The 22,393-nt window shown below is 43.0% G+C and overlaps 2 protein-coding genes and 1 long non-coding RNA gene across 6 annotated transcripts in view; 1 reads left to right on the top strand and 2 right to left on the bottom strand.

Annotated features, from left to right (window-relative positions):
• Phlpp2 (PH domain and leucine rich repeat protein phosphatase 2) overlaps window positions 1-7,313 on the bottom strand; it is a 66,678-nt gene extending 59,365 nt beyond the window's left edge. Inside the window, exon 1 of the mRNA NM_001109131.2 lies at window positions 7,144-7,313. Coding sequence (NP_001102601.2) covers window positions 7,144-7,242 — 99 coding nt within the window. The 5' untranslated portion in view covers window positions 7,243-7,313. The remainder of the gene's footprint in view (window positions 1-7,143) is intronic.
• Window positions 7,314-7,408: 95 nt separating this feature from the next.
• Window positions 7,409-22,279, top strand: LOC120098498 (uncharacterized). The gene is made up of 3 exons (XR_005496739.2): window positions 7,409-7,546; window positions 15,435-16,697; window positions 21,850-22,279. It is a non-coding gene; the product is annotated as an uncharacterized LOC120098498 (long non-coding RNA).
• Ap1g1 (adaptor related protein complex 1 subunit gamma 1) overlaps window positions 11,308-22,393 on the bottom strand; it is an 86,486-nt gene continuing 75,400 nt past the window's right edge. For 2 of the 4 annotated variants that reach the window (NM_001393712.1, NM_134460.2), the window contains 7 exons: window positions 22,019-22,123; window positions 20,773-20,914; window positions 20,464-20,590; window positions 20,119-20,226; window positions 19,842-20,002; window positions 16,513-16,611; window positions 11,308-15,372 (listed from right to left, as the gene is read on the bottom strand). In NM_001393712.1, the coding sequence (NP_001380641.1) occupies window positions 15,271-15,372; window positions 16,513-16,611; window positions 19,842-20,002; window positions 20,119-20,226; window positions 20,464-20,590; window positions 20,773-20,914; window positions 22,019-22,123 (844 nt within the window). In that variant the 3' untranslated portion in view covers window positions 11,308-15,270. The remainder of the gene's footprint in view (window positions 15,373-16,512; window positions 16,612-19,841; window positions 20,003-20,118; window positions 20,227-20,463; window positions 20,591-20,772; window positions 20,915-22,018; window positions 22,124-22,393) is intronic. The other 2 variants (XM_063277764.1, XM_063277765.1) reach the window with 1 other exon arrangement.

The following is a 22,393-nucleotide window of genomic DNA, read 5'->3' as shown; positions in this document are numbered from 1 at the left end:
CAGATCTGTTATGGGCTGAATTGGAACTACCCCAGGACAAACTTTCAAAGGCTTGTTCAGGCTACCGTAAGGACACACACCATTATTCCCACAATTCAGAGGGAAATGCTGGCAGATCTGAGTTCAAGGCCTGCCTGGTCTGCAAACTTCCAGGCAAACCAGCACCACATAGTGAGACCATGTCTCAAACACACACACACACACACACACACACACACACACACACACACACACACACACACAGTGCTTACTCCTTAGCTGATGTGCTATTTAGGGAAGTTGAGGAACCTTTAGGAGGTAGGGACTAAGCTGGCAGAGGTCTTTGAACACTCCAGGTCAGCCCTGTCTTCTAAGGTGCTTTCTAGTTCCTGATTCAACACCCAGTGGACACAGACTCTGCCTTTCCCATCCGATGCCTTCACCTCTAAAATCATGAGCCAAAATAAACCTCTTTCCACTTAAGTTGCTTCTCTCAGCTACCCAATCCTAGCAACGCAAGCATAACTCACACATCATTATTCTAAAGACTAGAAAACAATAGTTAATCGTATATGTGTATATGCCAACAGATGTACATGTTATAGTATAACAAAGAAAAGAGAACAAAAGAATATAAGGAGTGAATGCCGCTAATGGATACAAGTTTATATATATATAAAGTGAAATATTTTTCTAGTTCTAATTCTGTCATAGATTGGGGGGGGGGTCTTGGTGGTGGATAAGTGCATAAAATAAATACTGAAAGTGTCAAATTTAATGTGAAGTTTCAAGTGTCTTGTATGCCAATTCTAACTATATATAAGTTCATTAAGTTAGTCTTTGGGTCTGGTTAATGTTCGTGTCTGATGTTTTTATTTCCAAAGGGTTTTTAATAGTAAAAAAAATAAAAATAATTACTTATTCACATTTTAAATAGAATCTGATACATATAAACTAAGCCTTTCACACAAAGAAATCACTTAAAAACAACCTCTCCTCTTTAATCTGGTAATACAGACTGTTTCCTTAGACCTCACAGTGCAAACAAACACAGAGAGCACTAGGCAAAATCTTATAATACAGTATCTGTCCTATTCCTGGCATGCTTCAAAATAATTACTGCTGGCATTTTATAGCCACAGTACGTGAAATTCACATACAGACTATGAAGTCAAGATACCTTAAAGAAAAGAGCCAACATAAAATGTTCGGCCTGGCAAGGTGAGGCACACCCATAATTCAGCAGCAGTCAGGCTGAAGAGAAAGGAGAGTATGTAGAGTGTGAGGACAGCCTTAGCCTGAGTGAGTGAGCTCCACATTTCCCCTGACTTCCCGCTGCCTCCGCCATGTTGCAGTCCTTTCTAACTATCTGTGTCCCTCAGCACAGGAACCATTCCAGTACTCTGTGGCGGGCGTGTCTAAAACAGCTTCTCCAACTTATCCACATGTTTGCTCCAAAGCCCTACACAAATGCAGGTTTCACTCTAGAGCCTTCCACAGCTCCCTCCATGCCTAGCATCAATGATCCTGCTCTCAAGAGAACACCTTCACCTTGAATAGACTTTACTACACACGCCTGGCCATAAACATAATCCTCACGCCCTTCACCAGAGACCCTGGAGAGTGTTTTTAATGTAGAATGTCACAGACACAGATGCAAAGCCCAGGTGACACCACGGGAATTGACACCCAATATGCATTTCATCTTCACTAATTAGCTATGACAAGGAACTTAATAACCTTAAGAAGCAAGCCTCAATTTTTGTAAAACACCAAGAATTTTTACCTACAAAATCAAAATAAATAAAAACGCTTTCACTAGTATTCCTCATTAGAAAACAGAAATACATATAAAGAAAATATTAATTTGACAGAGAGCAGATACTTCAGAACAACTATAAACCAAGTCAGGCATAGAGACTCATGCCTGTAATCACAGATGCTGAAGACCAGAGTCAGAGGCAAGAGGATCAAGTTCAAGACCAACGTGAGCCACATCAAAATTAGGAAACAGTAAAAGCAAGGGTAAGTGGGCAGGAAGTCCCACATGTGGTGAGTTTAAAACACGATGAATGCCCTTGCTTTTTAAATTTAGAATACACAGGTAAGTTGGCTTTGGAAAAACAGTCCTGTGGATTGAACACAGCCTTGACATGCCAGATAAGCACTCTACAGTGGAATGACACTTTCAGTCCTAAACTGATCTTTCTGCAGCTCCTCAAGTTCTTAGAATTATTCAAAATCATACAAATATAGCCCTGACACAGGTGGGAATGAGGCCTCTTTTCCCACCAAATGCACTTTTCCTCCAAACTCAATCTCAGCTTAATCTCAGAATCAATAAAAGGTTTCAGGTGCTCACCTCAAACACAAGAGCCATCATGTTTGTACCACTAAGAAACGGTAAGGGCTGAGCCAGCAGCTCATTTTGAATAATCCTTATTTTCTAATCTCTGAGAGACTAACAGTCCCTCTGATAGCGAATGCTGTTTCTGTGTGGCAGAGTAACATTTACACAAAGAAGTTCTGCATCCACACTAAAGGAGAAAGGAAGAATGAGCAGACACAATCTGCACAGCACCAAGACCAACGCACACATCTGTGCTCTCACAACTCAAGAGGCTGAGGCAGGAAGACCTACAAAGTGAAATCCTGCTGCAAAAAAGAACAACAAAAATGTAATAAATTAGCAGGTCAAATAATGACCTAGAAGTATTATAAATTTTATCCCAAAAACTGTTTGTTTGAAATGGGGGCTTATGTACCCCGTGTTGGCCTCAAAATCACTCTGTGGGTGAGGCCAACCTGGACTCTTTAGCTGCTGATTCCCTCTCCTCAGAGCAGGGATTACAGTTGGCGCCACCACACCCCGCATCTTGTAACTGTGCACATGTATTCCTCTAAGACTATACATTTCATAAAGAACTTATCAAGACACATGCATTTGTTGGTCATCTCGAGATCTGTCTATATGTAACTCTAGACTCCACTCTTTGATGTAAAACTGCGGAGGAGTTAGAGAACCCATAGATCTGGTTCACCTGCACTTCACCAATAGCCATTTAAAGGCCTTGAAAACAAGCAAAGCCAAGCCAAGCCGTGCATACAGCAATGATAACGAAGATAGACTGCTGGGCTCTTATTAGTCACTGCTAAATTACCTAGGGCTTCCTTCTCAGGCGTGTCCTGCTCTGCTGCCTAACTCATGAGGAGCTACCGGAAGGAACTTCTTACAGTCAGTGCTGCAGTGACACTGTCCTCTGGGCAGCCTTTGACTTCTAAGAGTCAGCGAGCTTTGGGCTGTTCATTGAGGACAGTTTGATTTCTCCTTTACTTTTATAAAAGCTGTTACCACAAACTTATCCAAAAGGGGATTCAATTACAACCACACACCACATCAAACACACCATTTAAAGGTGAGGACTGGAGAGATGGTTCAGCAGTTAAAGCCTCTGTTACTCTTGCAGAGAAGCTAGGGTCAGTGCTCAGCACCCTCACAGTAGCTCATAACCATCCACAAAACAGGAGACCTAAAGCCCTCTTCTGACTTCCACGGGCTCCGGCATGCGTGTGGTGCACATACATACATGCAAGCAAAACACTCATTCCATAAGATAATATAAATCTAAAAAAAAAAGGTTTTTTAAAAAATATTCTGTCTACAAAGCCAGACATTTTAAAGTAGACCACGAGCTGAGTAGCCGCCACTTGCATTTACTACTTTTAATTCTAAGAATAAAGATAATACATGAGGATTATGATCAGCTCGAAGGTAGTAAACCATAAACACTAATTCTAAGTCCCATGCTCTGGCCTGGCCAATCCATCAGAATGTAGAATGCTTTAAGGTTGACGTTTCTGGCTTTAAACAGTATCACATTTTGAAGTGTTTTTAAGGGACCAGATAAAAATGTTTTGGAATTGGTTGTTTTAGAACTCATATAGCATTCAGGAAGCAAAGGCAGGAGGGGCAAGTTCTAGATCAACAAGGAATATATAGCAAGTTCCAGACCAGCCAGGGCTACATAGTAGGAAAATATCTAACAAAAACAAAACAAAACAAAAAAGTGAGGACTGCGAGGATAGCTCAGTCAGTAAAGTGCTTGCTTGGCATGCAAGTACAGGGATCTGAGTTCAATTCCCTACACATGAGTAAAATCAGGATGTGGCAACAAATACAGGTAACCCCAGCATTGGAAGATGGAGACCTACAGGCTTACTAGAGAACCAGTCTCGTGGAGTTGGTTCAGTAAGAACGCCTGTCTCGGGGTTGGGGATTTAGCTCAGTGGTAGAGCGCTTGCCTAGCAATCGCAAGGCCCTGGGTTCGGTCCTCAGCTCCAGGGAAGGAAGAAAAAAAAAAAAAAAAAAAAGAACGCCTGTCTCAAACGATAAGGTAAAGAGCAAAAGACGGTCTGACCTCCACCCCTGGTCTACATACACACACACACACACACACACACACACACACACACACACACGCAGGCACTCACGCACTCACGTATGCACAAGCACACGCACGCACACACACACAACATGCAACACACACACAACATGCACATAAAAGCAATTTCAAAACATTTATTTTGATAAAAATATAAAACTATTCTTAAAGAAAAAACAAATAATATTCACAGTGTAGATTCCCTATAACTTCCTGTCATCCATCTCCTGATTGATTAAACTAAACCATAACCTCAAAATCATAGGAAACATCTGAAAACCTTTTGAGCTTGAGTCAGTAACTTGAGAAAGTTCTAGAACTCTGACATACACTCTATGTTGCTCAGGCTAGCCTTCGCCCCTGAGGCTTAAGTATGATCTCATGTCAGCCTTCGTAATAGCTGAGGCCACAGGTATGAGTCCAGAGCCTTGGTTTAGGAGTGTATTTAGAATAAGGTGTTCCAGTGTCCTATGGTCCTTGATGAAGTCTGGATAAATTATGTTGGCTCAGTTATGTCAGGCTTTTTATGAAGACCTTCTTATGAAAAGTTGAGAATAATGTTCATGATTTGGGTGTAAGTATAAAGGAATAAAAAGTCTGTTTCTTTGTTTTGTTTTACAAGACAGGGTTTCCCTCTGTATCCCTGGCTATCCTGGAACTCTGTAGACTAGGCTGTCCTGGAACTCAGGGATCTGCCTGCCTCTGCTTCCCAAGTCCTAAGACTAAAGACATGCACCACCTTTTATAACTTTTTTTGATGCTTAGGCTGAGGAATAAAACCAGAGAATTTGGACACTGGAAGCTGACCGCCGAGCTACACTCCTAACCCAGAGCCATACCCCTAGGCTAGAGAAGTCTTTACAAACATCCCCAGAGAAACACATGTAGGCAAACATGACATTCTTCAAGGTTCAGAGCATCTTCTGCTCACCTCTGTACTCTTTATAGGCTACCCCTGAGAGAGGGAACCACTCAGTAACTCCAGAGAACCTCCTGCTAGTAGAACACAGAGACCTGTTTCCATGACCATTCTGCTTATTCACGAGGACCTGTCAACCACTGCAGGAAACAGAAAGGCCTTCCAGAAAGGCTTTCATGGCAAGAGCTCAGAACTGACCAAGAATCAAGACTGACCAACCACTGGAGACTTTCGAATAATCCCAACACGGGAACTTAGGGAGCTAGGGAAAGGCAGTCTTCAATAAAGATTTTCATTCATACAATTTGCCACTCCAACATGACCCAAAAACGTTAAAATAAAAGGTTTTTGAAAATTTGCTCATCTCTTGCATACCAAAAGACATTTGATATCAAAACTACTTCCTCATAAGTGAGGCCTACAGAACTTTTGTTTTTATTGAATCCACTCACAATTTACAGTTTGCTATTGGCTCTGAATGATTACACTTCGATTTATGCTAGAGTAAATTCCAATGTGGGTAACAGTTATGAAGTAATCTAAAATTAACTATGCACTAAAACTGGGAGGTGCTAGAAAATAATATTTAAGTCTTGGTTTCATGAATTCACTGAGTGCAACAAATCCACTTTCCTGCCGTTCCCCATTTTTGTGCTACTCTACTAATAATCTTAATAAAAGGAAATATCACTCAACCACAATCTCATTTAATCACTAATCACTTAATGTTTGCTTTTAACATTAAGCATCTTCGATGTCTGGCATACTGTTTTTGAAACACAATGAATCTCAATTTTCTCTCTCTTCCTCTTTGGCAAGTTTAGATCCTGCTCCTCTAGTGCTCCAGAGGAATTCCATTCCACTATTCCACTTCGTTTATATACTGAACCTACGGACAAATGTCTCTGCACTATTTCAGAGGTTAGTAGAGAACTCCACCCAGTTAGCCACCCTTTAACCATCTCTGGTGACCTCGCCTCACCTTCTGCATTCTTCCTGCATAGAAACTTCTTGTCATCACTCACCTTCAAGGCTTCACTCCCCTTCCCCCTGCATCTGTTTTCCTATCCTCCTATTCCCCCATTCTACCAAAAAGCCCCGCTTAAGCTGCCTGTTGCATAACGGCTCCCCCACTGCCTTCTCCCCGGATTGTCAGCCAAGCAGGAGTGCCCCTTCGGGCTCTGCTCCTCCCCGCCCCCCAACCCCTGCAACACGCCCAGCGGGTTCTCAGGCAGCAGATCCTCGGGGGCTGTCCCCAAGCGGGAAGCTCCGGGTGTCGCGTCTTGGAGCTGAGAGCCGGTTCGGAACTCGGTAGCCAGTCCCGAGGGCAGCGTGGCCGCTCTCGCCGGCGCAGCCCGCGCACACCGCAGCGCCTGGCCAATCGCCGCCGCCATCCTCCGGCTGGGGTGATGTCTTCAGGTGTCCGCCGAACCCTGCGTACTCGCCGCCTGACTCCCGCCAGGCGCGGCCCGCCCTTGGAGCCCCTCGGAACCGGTCCCAGGGCCCCGGGCTAGGCCCAGCGAAACGACGGCGGTCCGGGGGATGTGGGGAGGAAGGAGGGTGGGGGCAGCGGCTGCCTGAAGGCGTGGGCCTGCCGGGCGGCGGTCAGGGATGGACAGCGCCGCGGACCCAGGCGGCCGAGGCCCGGGCGGGGGCGCGGCACGGAGGCCCACAGCAGGCCCGTGGCGGCTCGGCCAAGTGCAAGCGGCCCAGGGACGCAGGGCGGGGGTCGCCCGCTGCCTCGGGCAGCTAGGCGAAGGCGGCCACGGCCCTCTTGCTTCCTCCCTCTCCCTGCCGACTCACCTTTAGGACCCGAATACCTCCGGGCCGGCGAGGCGCCGCCGCTTCAGGTGGCTCCGGGGGCTCCAGCGAGCCCGCGGGCACGGGCTCCACCTCCCCCATTGGCGGCCAAGGCTTTACAGAGACGCTCGGCCGGCGCGACAGCGAGAGCCTCGGAGGCGCGCGCGAGCAGCGGGAGGCCTCGCCCCTCCGCCTAGACCCCGCCCCTAACTAAGACGCTCTGCCTCCTTCAGCCCCGCCCCTGGCCCCTCTGGACCTGCGTAGTCGTGGGCCTGGCTAGAGGCCGGAGCAGAATTGTGGGAGGCTGGCGCCACTGCAGGTTGAGCCTCCGTTGCCCTGAGCTCAGAGGACTAGAGCAATTTGGTTCTTTTTGAGTCCTCCAAGGAGCGGCCAGAGGAAGAGACAGGTAAGGCCTGCACCTGTAAGATAGACAAGATACAACCCTTCACCACGGGCGGCGCTGGAATTCTCCATCCAAGACGTTTCCTGCTCCCAAAGGTGCTCCCCCCACCTCCCCGGCACCCACTGGCGGTGAAAGAACTGTTGTTTATACTCACCTCTTAGGATAGCTGGCGACCTTCTTCATCAAACAATAAGCTGTCCAGCCACACTTCGGTGTCCTTTTCCTGTAATCAAAGTACCAGATTTCCTTTCTCGTTCTTAAACAGTAACGTGGTGTGTAAGCCCCTCTTTCTAGTTTGCAAGGCTTAATTCAGCAAAGAATGTTTTAAAAGTTCCTGGAGTGATAGTAGTTTTGTGGTTAGTGGGCCAAATTATGAGTTTGCCTAATTCCAAATCTCAGTTGTACTCATTCTTAGATCTATACTTGTACAAATTACTTGATCTCTGATTTTTTTTTTCTTTTGAGACAGAAAATTACATGTAACCCAGGCACACCCAAACTCACTATATACCCAACACTGGCCTTGAACTTTTAGATTCTCCTGTCTCCCCGTTCAAAGTGCAGACGTGCACCACTCTGCCCAGCTCTAGTGGCTCTTCCGTTATCTTAACGGAACACGTGTATGCCTGTGACAGAGGCCTGAAGAGGGTGTCAGATCCTCTGGACCAGGAGTTACAGATGGTTATAAGTTGCCAGGTGAGCGCTGGGAGTTGAACCTGGGTCCTCTGGAAGAGCAACCAGTGCTCTGAACCACTGAGCCATCTCTCCAGAGCCTTGCCTTGGTTTCTTTTTTTTTTTTTTTTTTTTTTCTTTTTGGTTCTTTTTTTTTTTTTTTTTTTCGGAGCTGGGGACCGAACCCAGGGCCTTGCGCTTCCTAGGCAAGCGCTCTACCACTGAGCTAAATCCCCAACCCCCTTGCCTTGGTTTCTAAGGGGTGAATGAACTAGAGTAACATCTGCCTGGCAATTATCAAGGTGCCGTGGGCAAAACACACAGAACCTAACTCATATTAAAGACTCATAGTAGCCACCGTAATTCTGAAATGCTAGATTTCCCAAAAGGTGATTATGAGCATTAAACTGCTCCTACATTTTGTAAAGAGCCTTCTAGGCCCCATTTTTAGGGCTTTCTCTCTTATACATGTGTTGACTATTCAACCAACTTATAAGGAACTAAGAAGCAAAACAACTTCTAGAATAACTGGCAAAGGTGGTCATCTGTTAGCCACTGCTTCAGTTTGGTTAATACAGCTATTTGTCGGGAGTATTTCCATTGTAGGCCTTAAAGCAACAGCATCTGAGGTAGAACTGGACCTGTCGTAAGATTTTTTTTTTTTAAATTTGGAGCTAACTGGTATATCAAGATAAAACTTTGCTTTAAAGATTCTGCCTCATACAAATCATTTCTTCTATAAAAGGCATTTTCTGCCTTCATCTACCACAGTCCTAATCTTCCTTTCTTTGCTTATCTTTTACAACAGTAACCATGGTTTCTCTCTGCCAGGTCTAATAAAAGGTGAGAGAGAAGCTACTTCCCAGGGTTTTCCTTCTTCTGTGAAATTATTTCAGACACCTACATGATTTAGTTTGATTTCTAACCCTGGTAGATGTCACAGCAAACACGCTGGTTTTTTGTTGTTTTTTTTTTTTTTAATGGGCCAGGCACCAACATGAAGTCAGTCGTAGATAGCCAAGGGCAGGGAAATAGTTGGGGATGTTTCCAAAAGCCTGTTTCTTGAGGTCCTGCCGATTACCTTTTACAGATCACACGTGACTTATCACAGTGCTGGACTTGGGACAGCAGTGAGTTCATACTAGGGAATGGCAGTGTTTCGTAGATGACTATCTTGTTCATTATCTGGACAGTAGCCTACACCAACAACTCAGAGTAAATCCATATTTTGAAAGCTAAGTGTTTACTACTTCAAACTGGCAGTGCCACTTACAAAAGAAATACCCCAAGAACACTGGCCCAAATGTCTCAGGGAATCAGTTTTCCTATGCAGTTGCCTTTAAAGATCCCCATTACTTTAGATCCAGTTCATCAGCAGTCATCAGCTGATGTTTCCTTTTCAAATTATGGACTGCCATTAACACAGCACACTGTCACAAAGGTCACAGTTGGTGCTCACCCCCAGTTCAAGGCTATGTACTATGTATGCCAAATGTTATGTAACCATAATTTCTGGAAATGGTGAACAGCTGAGACTAACCCTAAAAATAAATTCCTCTGGGATGTGTGTGTGTGTATGTGTGTGTGTTTGTGTGTGTGTACACAAAAGCCATCTGCCCTCACTGCAGGCTCCTCACTACCTACCCATCACACAAGGCAAGGAATCATTAGGACTCCTCCTCTCCTCCCTGTTGAGGCTCCATATACATGCACTACCTCTCCAGTACACTGTGGAGAAAGAGAGCTAATGTCAGACTTTCGCAGAGGAGCCTGGAACTTCGTATCTATTTCCTGATACCTAGTCCCCAATATTTGGGTGATCACACAGTCTTCTTAGGCCCAAACCCATTGTTACGCTACCACAGAATAAGCAGGTTTAGGTGTTTTGTCTTCTGGTTCCAAATAATATTTATCTGACTTCAAAGTTTGAAGGACTTTTCTGTTTCTTCTTTTAAATGAGCCTAGGGCTTCACACAAGCTAGGTAAGCACTCTACCACTAAGCTGCACCTCCAACCCATTGAACATTCTCTCACATATGAAAACAGCTAACTGGAGATCACAGACTAAGAAGCCATTCAAGTGGTTAAAATTAATCCTGTATTTCTGGAATGACATCCAAACCTATCTATGTACAACCCATCATCGTAAATGTCTAGTGTCTGTTTACTGGCTAAACCGTAGCTTTTATATTTTCACCTAATTATACTTGTTTACATCAGCTAATTTTAAATACAGAATGATGTATTTTAACTACTCCATGTAGAAAACAAGTTTATAGAAATGTTATCAAACAGTGCCATAGAGTACTGCTGCATAAAAGAGATATCTGCCCAGGCCTACACCCTTCCCCTCTTCAGTCAAGAAACTGTCATGTCTTCTCCATTCTCAATTAAGGCAATGTTAGGGATCATGAGAGTTAACAGAAAACCAAGAGCTTTCAACCTTCAGCAAAAAATGTCTATGAAGTTTGTGAAGGACCTGAACTCCCTACAAGGTGGCTCTAATGTGATCACAGCACTGGGGCTGCGGAGACAAGGTAGCCTTGCTAGCCAACCAGGCCAGGCTAATGGGTGAAGCCCAGGTCCTAGTGAGTGACTTGTTTCACGTAACAAGGTGAAGGGCTCCTGAGGCTCACCTTTAGAGCAACGCCCGAGGCTGACCTTTGGGCTGCCTATATGCACACATATAAAAAAGGAACTCATGTGCTATGCAAAAAATAAGCCATGGAATGTCGTTCATTTGGGCTACTTAGGGCTTTCCCTATCAAGTCACCAAAACAACTCACCAAAATCAACCAAGGAAACAAAGCAAACCTAACTTAGAAAGAAACATGCATACCCTTAATACATATTTCATCAGAGTGACTTCATAACCTTGAGAATTCACCTATGTGGCAAAAAAACCTGACGAACTGCATTCCAGTTAAATGTCCACTTGCTCTTTGGACTTTTCTCTGTGTAAAACATCTACAAGGTCTTGAAATGTTTCCTCCCTAGGTGAGATTTCTGCTCAAAGGGCTTGGTGTAGCTCAAAGCTTTGGGGTAAGAACTGATCCAAGGCTTCTGATTCACATGTAAGAAGCAAGGCAGCAAAGTTTAAATCATTGGGTATTGACTTTTTATTATTAGTCACTGTTCATAATTTGTTTCAACCAAAAGACAATACACACAGCAGAATCCGAATGCATCCCATGTAAATGTTTACATCCATTTTATTCCTCACTCGCCTTTCAAGACTTATCATTTCACTTTAAATTTTTTTACATCTCAAAAATATGTCTGCAATAATTAGAACGTCATTAGCTGCCCCACTTGGAAACAGCCTTTTAATAACTTTACAGTAAAGAAGATGTGACGGGGCCTAATGAAAATGTAACTTACAACATAGGAAAAGGAAAAGGACGATACAGGAACACAGTGGGGTTCACAAAGGAAGGAGTGCAGAAGCCCTCTCCCATGAGGCCCCCAAATAAAAATAAAAACAAAACACACAAAGCGCAAATGCAGGTTCTTAAGGGGAAAAAGTCTCCAATGCTCTGTCTTGAAGCCAGGATCAAGAAGCAACTGCTCAAGCTGCTTCAAGCCACTTCAGCATTTTCTTGTTTAAGAGTTCCAGGTTCTGGGAATGGAACCTTGTCCATGGGACCCACTCACTTCTATTGCTTGAAAAGGGTTTTCACTTTCAGTTCCATCGACAGCCCCACCCTCCCGAGCCAAAACTGGTCAGAAGTATTTTAAACTTCACAACTTCCTGTTCTCTCTTCGCGCACACCCAGACTGACAGATACTCCGGCATACACAGCCCTCCCTCCCAAGCACAAAGTTTGTGCATTTTTTGTTGTCGTCGTTCTCTCTCAGTTCAGGACACTGTAGTTAAAATACATTCAGTAGGAGAAAAATACACATTCAAACTCCTTCTTCCCCAAGTTCTCATGGCCGAAATATATTCCAATGTAGAAGAAAATAAAGTTGAGCGACAAAAGGGATAACTTCCCTAACTTCCAACATTTTCTAAAAGGACGCAGAAATAGAAAGCATGTTATTATACAGGAGATGGAAAATTTCAAACTGTCAGTGCTGGACAGTGTTAAAAGTCTATTTTCATATATGAGGGAGACAAAGGAAGGTTAAAGAACCACAAGGTAACCAAGCGAGGAATACCTGTTCTGTTACACTGAGGAATGTTGCTTTAAACGAAAGAGACCTCGAAGTTTAACAGATGATAACATACACAGCAGAAAACTTCCATGACTCCCTAAACCATCTCAAGGTAACAGCACCAAAGCATTGTGGGAGAAGCGTCTACAGTTGTCTGAGATCACTTAGAGGAATTCTCCCTTAGGGATGACTCTGGGATGGGAAAGGAGGATGACACACAAACTACTCCTCAATGAAGGCGATGGGAATGAGGTACAAGTGCATGTAAAACTGTCAGTAAGTGGGGCTCGCTGCTTATCACCTTGGGTTTATGCAAAAGTCACAGAAATCACTTGCTTCTCAATGGCTCTGAGGTTGCCAAATCCATCCAAATCTGTTTCCTCTTGAAGGGTTACGTGTGGGAAAGGAATGACTGAAATGTGCGAGTAGTCACAGAAACAAAGAGATTCCTCCTTCAAGCTGCAAGGCCAAGTGAGAAGATAACTACTGCTGATCCTAGAAGCTAAGAAGGCACGCTGAAGCTGTCAGATCCAGTCACTTGGAGCAGTCTTCACAACCACCAGCATCCTAGGCAGGTATTTGGCTGCTAGTCCATCAGTATGGTGTTCAGGTCGTCTCCCAAATGAATTCCATATCTACACAGCACCCTTTGTATTAAGGCCATGATATTTTTTATTCCTTCTCGGTAAAGCCACAGATGATCGCAAACGCTACCTCAAAACTCATCACCCAGGCAGATGCTTTGTCAGCAGAGGAGATCCTTCCAGCTCCACCGGCTAGCACTTGGTCTTGAGCAGATTTCTTCAGGTTCAACTCAACAACAACAAGAACAAAAAGCAAGCGAAAGCCTGAGCTGGTTAGCAACAGATGTCAGGAGAAAAAGAAAGCCTCCACACAAAAGCAATGTTAAGACAAATTCTATTCAAGAAATCCACCAATACAGCATTAATCCTATCACGTTTCACAGCATTAAATATCCATCCAATGAAATCCATCTGCAGGAAATCCTAAAGGCTTTCACTGCACAGGCAAAGCGGCTGACTAAAAGTTTGCACTTGTGCACACCTGTTTTGCTGAACACAGGAGAAATATCCTGTTTGTAACTCAGCTGTCCATTTACCCAGAAGTACATTTCAGTAAATCTTGCTCTTAAAAGACCATTAAGACCGGAAACTTTCCCTTTTGGAGCCTTTAGTTCAACTCCAGTTTGTCAATGTTAGGAATAGCCTAGCGTCTGATACAGAGCTAGCTTTGACAAGACACTGAAGATTTTAAGTAAAGGCGTGGTGAAATGGAGCAGGGAGAAAAGGAGATTGGTATCAAGGTTTAGAACTGAAGCCAAAGTGTCCTTTTACTGCATAATGCAGTAAAACAACTGCAAATGCTTTATAAACAAGGGGGCCCACTCTTTCTTTCTCCTGCAGTAAACTGGACACGATGCCTGAATACCTGAACGTACATAGTACATCCAGTGAGGACCAGTCACCTTCACCCCATTCCAGCCGACATAAAGAGCTGGTAACGCCAGGGCCTTTTCTAAAAACCACTCGGCACTCTTACTGTTTAAAAAGCTCAAATCTTTAATGCAAATGTTCATGAGATTGGTTTCTTAAGAGACCAACTTCTCATATTCAGGAAAGGATATTCCTACCGTATAGGACCATAAGACTTGCTCTCACATTGGGGCAAGGAAGCTACAAGGCTTCATTCCAACACCATAAAGTACAATGTAGGAACGACTTCTTTAACCGTGTGGTCTTTATTTCAGTGCCAGTGTTACAGATACAACACAAATGTTCCAGTTAGAAGAAGGAATTCAAACGGAATGCCAAGGTCCAAGCCAGGCTTAGGAAATTAAAGGGAGGATTGGAGCAATGGATAAAGCTGATTCCAGTATGCTCCAGATTGAGTCTGGTACTGCTCTTCCTATGGGCCATGGTGTTTGTGACAGGGTCTGCTCCTTAGGACTGAACTCCTCTTTTGACCCATTTACCACAGCTCAAACAGGCAAGTGACAGGCTTGGGAGAAACACTGTGGGGGGAATAGGATCATTAATAACTATTCATATGTTTTTTAGAAAGTGTCCACTTTGCAATTTAATGGGAACTGATCTTGAAAATCATGGAGAGAGAACTCATGACTACAGCTAAGAATGGAGAGAAAGGGGAGCTGGGAGCCTTGGAAGTTTCTATTAGAAATAGAGCACCATATCCTTCATGCCAAATCTCAACAAAAGCTCTTGAACTGCATCTGTCCAGTGTTTACAAACCACCTCTCAAGGTCTGACCAGATTTTTTTATATAACAAACATACATACATGTGTGTCTGTGTGTATACAGCAATGCACAGAAAAGGCTGCCAGGAGCCTAACACCTTTCAAACATTGGGAGAACCAGCAGAAAAGGGCAGGGCTCCCTTATGTCCATTGTTACAATCCATTCCAATGCCTGCCTGGTATAAAAGCGCCTTACGATGGTAACCACCTTGCCCAGTCCACAGAGACACCACAGTAGAAAGTAGGGGCCACTCTTTGCTGCAGAGACAGAGTGAGTGTTTTCTTGCCGTGAATTCCAGTCCTCTCCTCCAGACCGCTGCTGATTGCCTCAGTGGCCCAGAAAATGTTGATTCTGGCTGCAAATGTGGGAGGGGTGAAGTGCAGAAAAGGGAGAAGAGGAGGAGTGCAAAGTAGCCTTGAGAAGCAGCCAGCCTCAACAGCGGAGGAGAGGACATTAGTCTTTACTGATGCTTCAAGGTCAGCAGTAAGGTGAGGAGAACCCTCAACAGCTCTCTCAGCTCCTCGTGCCCATGGTTACAGTGGGGGACTTGCCAGCAATCACAACCTCCTTCCCAGAATTCCTTTGATTGAGTGGGATAGAATGAGAATGGTGCTGCACCCTCACTGCCAGGACTGAGGGGGGAAATTGTTCACTTCTGCGAGATCCTGCATTGCTGAGCCCTTGTGATTGTATGTGAGCTTGATCCGCATTCGCAGCTGTTGCTATAGAAGGGAAAGAGAACCATGAATTAATTCACTGAAATTAAATCTCCCTGTCTCGGCAGTCTATAGACTGTTTCTTGGAAATAGGGTTCCACGACGTGGACCAGGCTAGCCCCAAACCCTTCAGCTCAAGTGATGCTGATTCAGCCTCCCAAGTACTGAGGACCCCAGGCACGTGCTGCCATGCCACTCCACAGATGTATTTATCCTAAAGGTAGGTAAAGTACACCCAGGTAACGCTATCTCAAGTGGCACACAGACAGACAGACAGCCTGTGCCAAAACATCTATCGCTGCTGACTGAAGCCTACGAATCAACATCAAGGCCATCAAGCAGAGAACACGCACACCTAGAATACAATTGGGGAGGGGGGGAACGACAAAAATTTAACTCTTTGTCCAAGTCTCTAGAAAATGAGGGAGACACATGTCACATGTTATACATATGGGTCACCTGTTGGTTGGTTTATGCAGCCCACAGTAAACATCACCAATGTTTGTTTTTCCAAAGCATAAAAGAAAAACCTGGGTACACAGGTAACAGGAATGGTTTTAAGTGTATTGTACTTTCTGTAGCAAATATCAAATATCAGTACATTAAAAAAAGTTTTGTTGCAGGTATCAGATGATGAAAATAATGTGTGCTGTGTTTATAGTAATAACATGATTGAGATACAAAAAAAAAAGAACTGAGAAAAGGCAGAGAACTTGAAAAGCAAAAACTGAAAATCAGATAGTTATAAGGGAAAAACAGTTGATTTCATTGAGAAGATGAAACTTCTATAGTTTCTTCTATAGTGAAACTCTGGCTAAACTGGTTTCTACTGCTATTTTTCATTTAACTATTTCACTTAAAATGCTTCCAGTTTTAATAACCATACTAATTGTAACAGTAAATATAGATTTTTGATTCAACCTCTGATTTAAACTTTTGCTAAATCCTCAAAACAATACCTTTAATCCTCACAATAGAGAATTTTTAGTTGCATTTTAATGTCACTAATCTTTTTGATGTCCCTGGGCTTGGTTTATCTCTACAAAAGAACAAGGAAGTTAGACCAGGCATTTTCCTAGATCTGAGTCAGAAAGAAAACTGAGCTTACTTGAACCTTATACAGATCTGTTTAAATGTACTACTTACCTTCTGTGGGTTCAGAACTTTAATGACTTGTGTGATGGTCCCTGTATTAAAGGCTGGGACGACGCTGCTGCTAGGAGACAGAAGCTGCAGCTGGAATGTCTACAGAGGAACAAAGGACACGCATGAGAACAAATAGCAGTGTTGGGTCAAAGAAGCCAGCAAGTAAGCAGTTAGCCGGCCAGCAGGTGGGTCAGAGACAGGTTCCCTATGCTTTGACAGTGCTTATTTTCCAGACTCCATCCATGATATGTAAGCAGAAAGTCACTCATTCAACTCAAGTCTCTGGTTGTGGAAACATAGTGGAGCTACTTTCCTGTCTCTAGCTAAAGGAGCTCTAGACTATCACTTCTCAAAAGGCAACACTCCTTGTTCTAGAAACCCTGATTAGTAGTGACTGATCAACTGTGCAAGTAAAGATTGGAGGCCTATGGCCTGAAACAAAGCCAAAAAGAACCTGACAGAAAAGCTTTCCAAACCTCATAAACCAACACACTAGCCACGGACTACAGACCTTTATGTGACTATGGAACCTCAAGACTAGGCCTCGGGATTAGACCTTTCTTTCCTAAAGCCTGAACAATTAACGTGCAGTATGCCAAGGTCTGTCAAGGTCTGCCCCTACAAGAAAAGGGAAGGAATGGCTTGAAAAGCCAGCTGTAAATATGTAAGTGGAACATTCAGGATGGTTCCACCAGAGACACAAGGCCCTAAAGAAAAAGTACATGCAGAACCAGCCCAAACAACAAAAGGTCAAGACAAGTCAAATGTCTTAGTTTGTTCAGTGTGGATAGGCTTTTACCTGTTTACAGAGGTGAAACAATAAAGTGCTTTAGGCAAGCCAGGTAAACCACACTGTACAAAGCCTTTCCTGACTGACAGAGGAGCCCTTTATAAGCTCATATATTAGAAAAGGAAGAGTCAAACTGAAAGCACAAGCTTATTATCTTGGGGTCTCATTCATAATTCTATTCTCAAAATGAATTATGTAAGGTAAAATGTCATTACTAATATATTTCATTACATTTAAGATACTATCAACTATGATGCAAATATTTATTTTATATAGCACTGAAAAAGAAAAAGTTTCCCATTAAACTATGATTAGACATCAAGTTTATTTTTCTATGGGGAAGGAGATGATCAAACTTAGGCCTTTATCACTGAGCTAAATCCTCAGCTTTATGGTATTGAGCTCAAACTGCACATCAATTTCAGAGACACTAAAAAAATGAAAGCTATGTGGTAAATCTATGAAATGTAGCATTTTGAAGCTCAAGATACACTAACAAAATGTAGTGCCCAGGATAACACCCAAAACAAAGCCATACACAGGTGATGCTGCTAGGCCAGCATAGTGTCATTACTATGAAGACCCTAAATTGTAACAACGGACATTTCCTGAGCACTGAACACAAGGACAGGGCTTCTAGTTGGGTCCAACATAAGACCCTCAGTCACTGACAAAGTGATACTAGGAAGTAGCTGTCATCATCACCACTCTGTGCAAATGAAGAAACAGAGACTGACCAACTTCAGGCAATACTAGTACTAAGATCAAAATAGAACAGCTCTAGAATTTATTAGTGACATACCTATGTCACGTAAGTTTAAAACACACAAATTATACAGGATCTAAAAATTATGACCAAAGTTAACAAAAAGGAACAGAAACTACAATAAAACATTATCAGCTTCCAAATGCGTGTTGTATGAATGCCATGCTGCATATGTCACAGAAAGATTAAGTTAGGCTACGATTAGCTTTAGTTAAACTAGTAAAGATTAGCTCAGGTTAAGGCAGTGCTTGGCAAATTGCAGCCGAGTATCTGTTTCTAACATCCTACTGGAACACAGCCATGCTCACTCTCTCATTCATATACTGGCTACAGCTTGAACGGCTGGCTATCTTTCAGAGAAAAACTTTGTACTCTGCCCATTCTAAACTTCATTAAATTTTTTCCAGTATTCAAAAACAAATATACATGTTCCTTAAATTAGGATTTGTTAAACTTAAAACACCTCAATTTATAAAACAGCCATTGTACCAACAATAAACTGGAGGTTACAGAGGGGGACTGCTTCACTCGCCCAGGAATCAAGACAGGAAATTCTCTGAGGCTGAAGGAATGGCTCAGTGAGTTGAGGTGCTTGCCGCCTACACTGACGATCAAAGTTCAATACACAGAGCCCACATGGTAGAAAGAGAGAACCTGCTGAACGTTATCCTCCAGCCTCAACATGCATACTATGACACGTGTGCCTACACACATACATAAAAGCACATGCATAGACCCATAAAATAAAGGTTTAAAATAGCTGTAGTTTTTTAAAAATTTTAATTCTAGTGACTAGCTACCAAACTCCTTTAAATTAGCATTCAATTCTATTTTAAATTTTCTTGTTTTTAGATGATTGGTACTATATTACTAAACCTGTATCAATATTCAAGCATTAACTTATCACCTTGTAAAACTCAGTTCTCACTAATCCTAGGTTTTGGTTACTTTTTTAAAAAATATGTATGTAGCACTGGCTAGTTGAAAATTCACTACTTAGATAAGGCTGGCATTGAACTGATGGCACTCCTCCAACCACTTCCTCTCAAGTGCTGAGACTAAATGCATCATATCCAGCTACATTTCTTTTATTATCCTACCCAAGAGAGTATCTCTCAGGGTCTAGAGTTACTGGACCTGAGTCACTGGGCTCAGCAGTTAAGAGCAACTGCTGCTCTTCCAGAGGACCCAGGTTCAATTCCTAGCAGCAACATCAGGCAGTTCACAACCACCTATAACTGCAGCTCCAGGGGATCAGATACCCTTTTCTGGCCTTGTTGGATATAGACACACACACACACACACACACACACACACACACACACACACACACACACACAGAGAGAGAGAGAGAAAGAGAGAGAGGGGGGGGGAGAGGGAGAGGGAGAGAGAGGGAGGGAGAGAAAGAGCATACATTTACAAAGACCCATCCAAATATATAGAAAAAAAAATTTAAATCATGTAACAAAGTAAAAGTATTGAGTAACATGGCATGTTTCAATGAACCACAATGTTGTTTTTTTTTTTTTTTGCTTTTTTTTGGTTCTTTTTTTCGGAGCTGGGGACCGAACCCAGGGCCTTGCGCTTCCTAGGCAAGCGCTCTACCACTGAGCTAAATCCCCAACCCCACCACAATGTTTTTTTAACACAGCTGACACAAGTTAAATCTGAAATTTTACTCTCTGAACATTAAATGCATTCTTCATCAAATGCATGAAACAAAGTTAGCTAATTTTTAATCAAAATAAAAAGGCAGAGAAGCCATTGTAATACCTTTGGTACTGCAGCCTGGAAAACAAAGTCCGTCATGTCTAGCTCTGTGCTGTTAGAGGCCTGTATCGTTATCACTGTTACACTGGGGTTGGTGTTTGACCGCTCAAAGGTGAATTCTATCTTCAAGCCGTTCTTACTGTACGCTGTGATGGAGGGGATGCCTTGGAAATGACAGGAAGATCAATCATTGGAGGCAGCTAACAACAGAGGAATCAGTATCCCTTTGCTCAATAGCCACAACTCAGTGCTCAAGTCAGGATAGGGATGGTAATTGTACCTGGAGCGATGTCATTGAAGAGAGGCTGTGACGAAAGCCCATCCAACAAGAATGGGGGCTGGGTTATCTGTGGCACTGAGGCAGGGGTGGGAGCAGCAGCTGGAGCACCTAAAACAAATCCCAACACAAGGTCGACCTCAGGGAAACAGTGCAGTTCCTCTGAACACAGGTCAAAGAAGGAGTCCCAGACGATATACAGAAGCACAGGCCAAATCAGAACCAAAAGTTCAAACGCTTTCATTTCTATTCACCAAAAACAACCTTTAAGAAAAAATGCATTCAGTAGCATTTCCCCGAAGATGTCTATCACTCCCCAAAAAGTAAATAACTCCAGTCTTGCTTTACCTGTTAGGGTGATGTCTCCCAGCAAGTCAAGAAGCTCCCCACCAGCAGACGCTGGTTTGCTTGTAGGTGCAGTTGGAATAACAGGTGTTATGTCATTTCCTCCCAACAGGTCCAATAGATCATTGGCCTAAATAAGGAAACAATACCTTCATTCATAGGTTATTTGTCCAAGTATATGTAACAGATTTTTTTCTCAATACTTAACATTAAGAACAGTAATTATCAAGCAATCAAAAAATACTAAAGGGCAACAGCTAAGAAATGAGCTACAGGAACTAAAACATCACCAGGAGCCCCAGACAAGGCTACCTGGCTCGTGGGTTGTGGCCCAGAGGGTGGTGGTTTAGTCTCTAGTGGAGCTGGTTCTGTCTCTCCATTTGTCTGCACAATCTCAGAAGGGCCATTTGTGGTCACTTTTTCCATGACAGGCATTCTTTCAAGTAGGGCAGACCTAGAAGGATTTGCAGTGGTTAGTTACATTCTAAGCAGTTCGCCTCAGTACCCTACACAAAACAATCGCTATTATCAGTTAATGTTGAAATGTAATAGGGAGAAGCACCTCCCCTCCCCACTCAAAACACACACACACACACACACACACGCACACCCATACACACGCACCCATGCACACACATACACATACCCATGCGTGCGCGCGCGCACGCGCGCACACACACACACAGAAACAGGAGGTGGATTACAAGAATACATACATGACCTACATTCTCAATTGGATTAAGAACAGTCAAGAGTCTTTGAGTAAACAAAATGTCATTCTAAATCCCCAAACATATTACTTGGTAGCTGAGACTAAGACAAACGAAAGGTAAATTGACAGGTATTAGCAGACTTCAATCATGAATTAGGGATTATATAAAAGAAAGAAGAAGAAAGAAACAAGGCACCAAAATGATAGAAATAATGGGATTTATGGGATCTGAATAAAATTATTTTTCTTGGGCCTGGCAGTGGTGGTGCACACCTTTAGTCCAAGCACTGGGAGGCAGAGGCAGGCAGATATCTGAGTTTGAGGACAGCATGGTATATAGAGCAAGTTCCAGGACAGCCAGGGTTAGGCAGAAAACCCTGTCTCAAGAAAGAAAGAAAAGAATTTTCTTGTAGAAAAAAAATTACAACTGCCTTGTAGCCAAATAAAATGGAAAATGAGCAAACTTTACATACAGGGGTGGAGGAGGGAGATGGAATGTAAAACACAATAATTTTTATTTATTTTGAGACAGGGTCTCACTATGTAATTCTGGCTCGCCTGGAACTCATGCTGTAGACCAGGCTGGCCTTGAACTCAGATAGATTCACCTGCCTCTGCCTCCCAAGTGGTAGGATTGAAGGCATGTCCTTCTGTGACTCAATCCATTTACTTCTTAGGTTAGAAAGAAGAGAAAATGGACAAAACAAAAGCAGCCAAGCAATGAGAACGAAGGAGGGTTATAAGCTTAGTAAACGCAGCACAAACAACAAGTGTCCTTCGGGGACTACAAGAACAAGTCACTCAGGATGCCAGAGGTACAGGTACTGCTTGGTTTCTTTTGCTCACCTCATGTGGTCATACTTCTTAAAAAGTGCATTGTATTCTACTGCCCTCTGTTGGAGCTCTACGTCGATGCTGCTTCCATAGATGGAAACTACTTTCTTAATTCGGCTGTAGGACAGAGAATATGATAAATGAAATCATTCAAAACACAAAATTTATAATCAAGCAGTGAAAATGTTAAAAACAAGAGTTTCTTGGTTAAAATTCTGAATTATCTGTTTGCTTAATTCAAATTGTGTTTCAAGAATAAATATAATTCTCTTATCACCTTTCATTTATCAATATTCTAATTGTAATGAGAAATTTCTAACTATTTATTCCACATCCTTATACGTACTAGAGGTTTGGGAACACAGCTTGGTGGTACAATGCTTGTAT

This window comes from Rattus norvegicus, chromosome 19, assembly GCF_036323735.1.
Source record: "Rattus norvegicus strain BN/NHsdMcwi chromosome 19, GRCr8, whole genome shotgun sequence".
In the NCBI taxonomy this organism is placed as follows: domain Eukaryota; kingdom Metazoa; phylum Chordata; class Mammalia; order Rodentia; family Muridae; genus Rattus; species Rattus norvegicus.
Note: the sequence above shows the minus strand (reverse complement) of the source record. Positions and strands in the feature narration are given on the sequence as shown.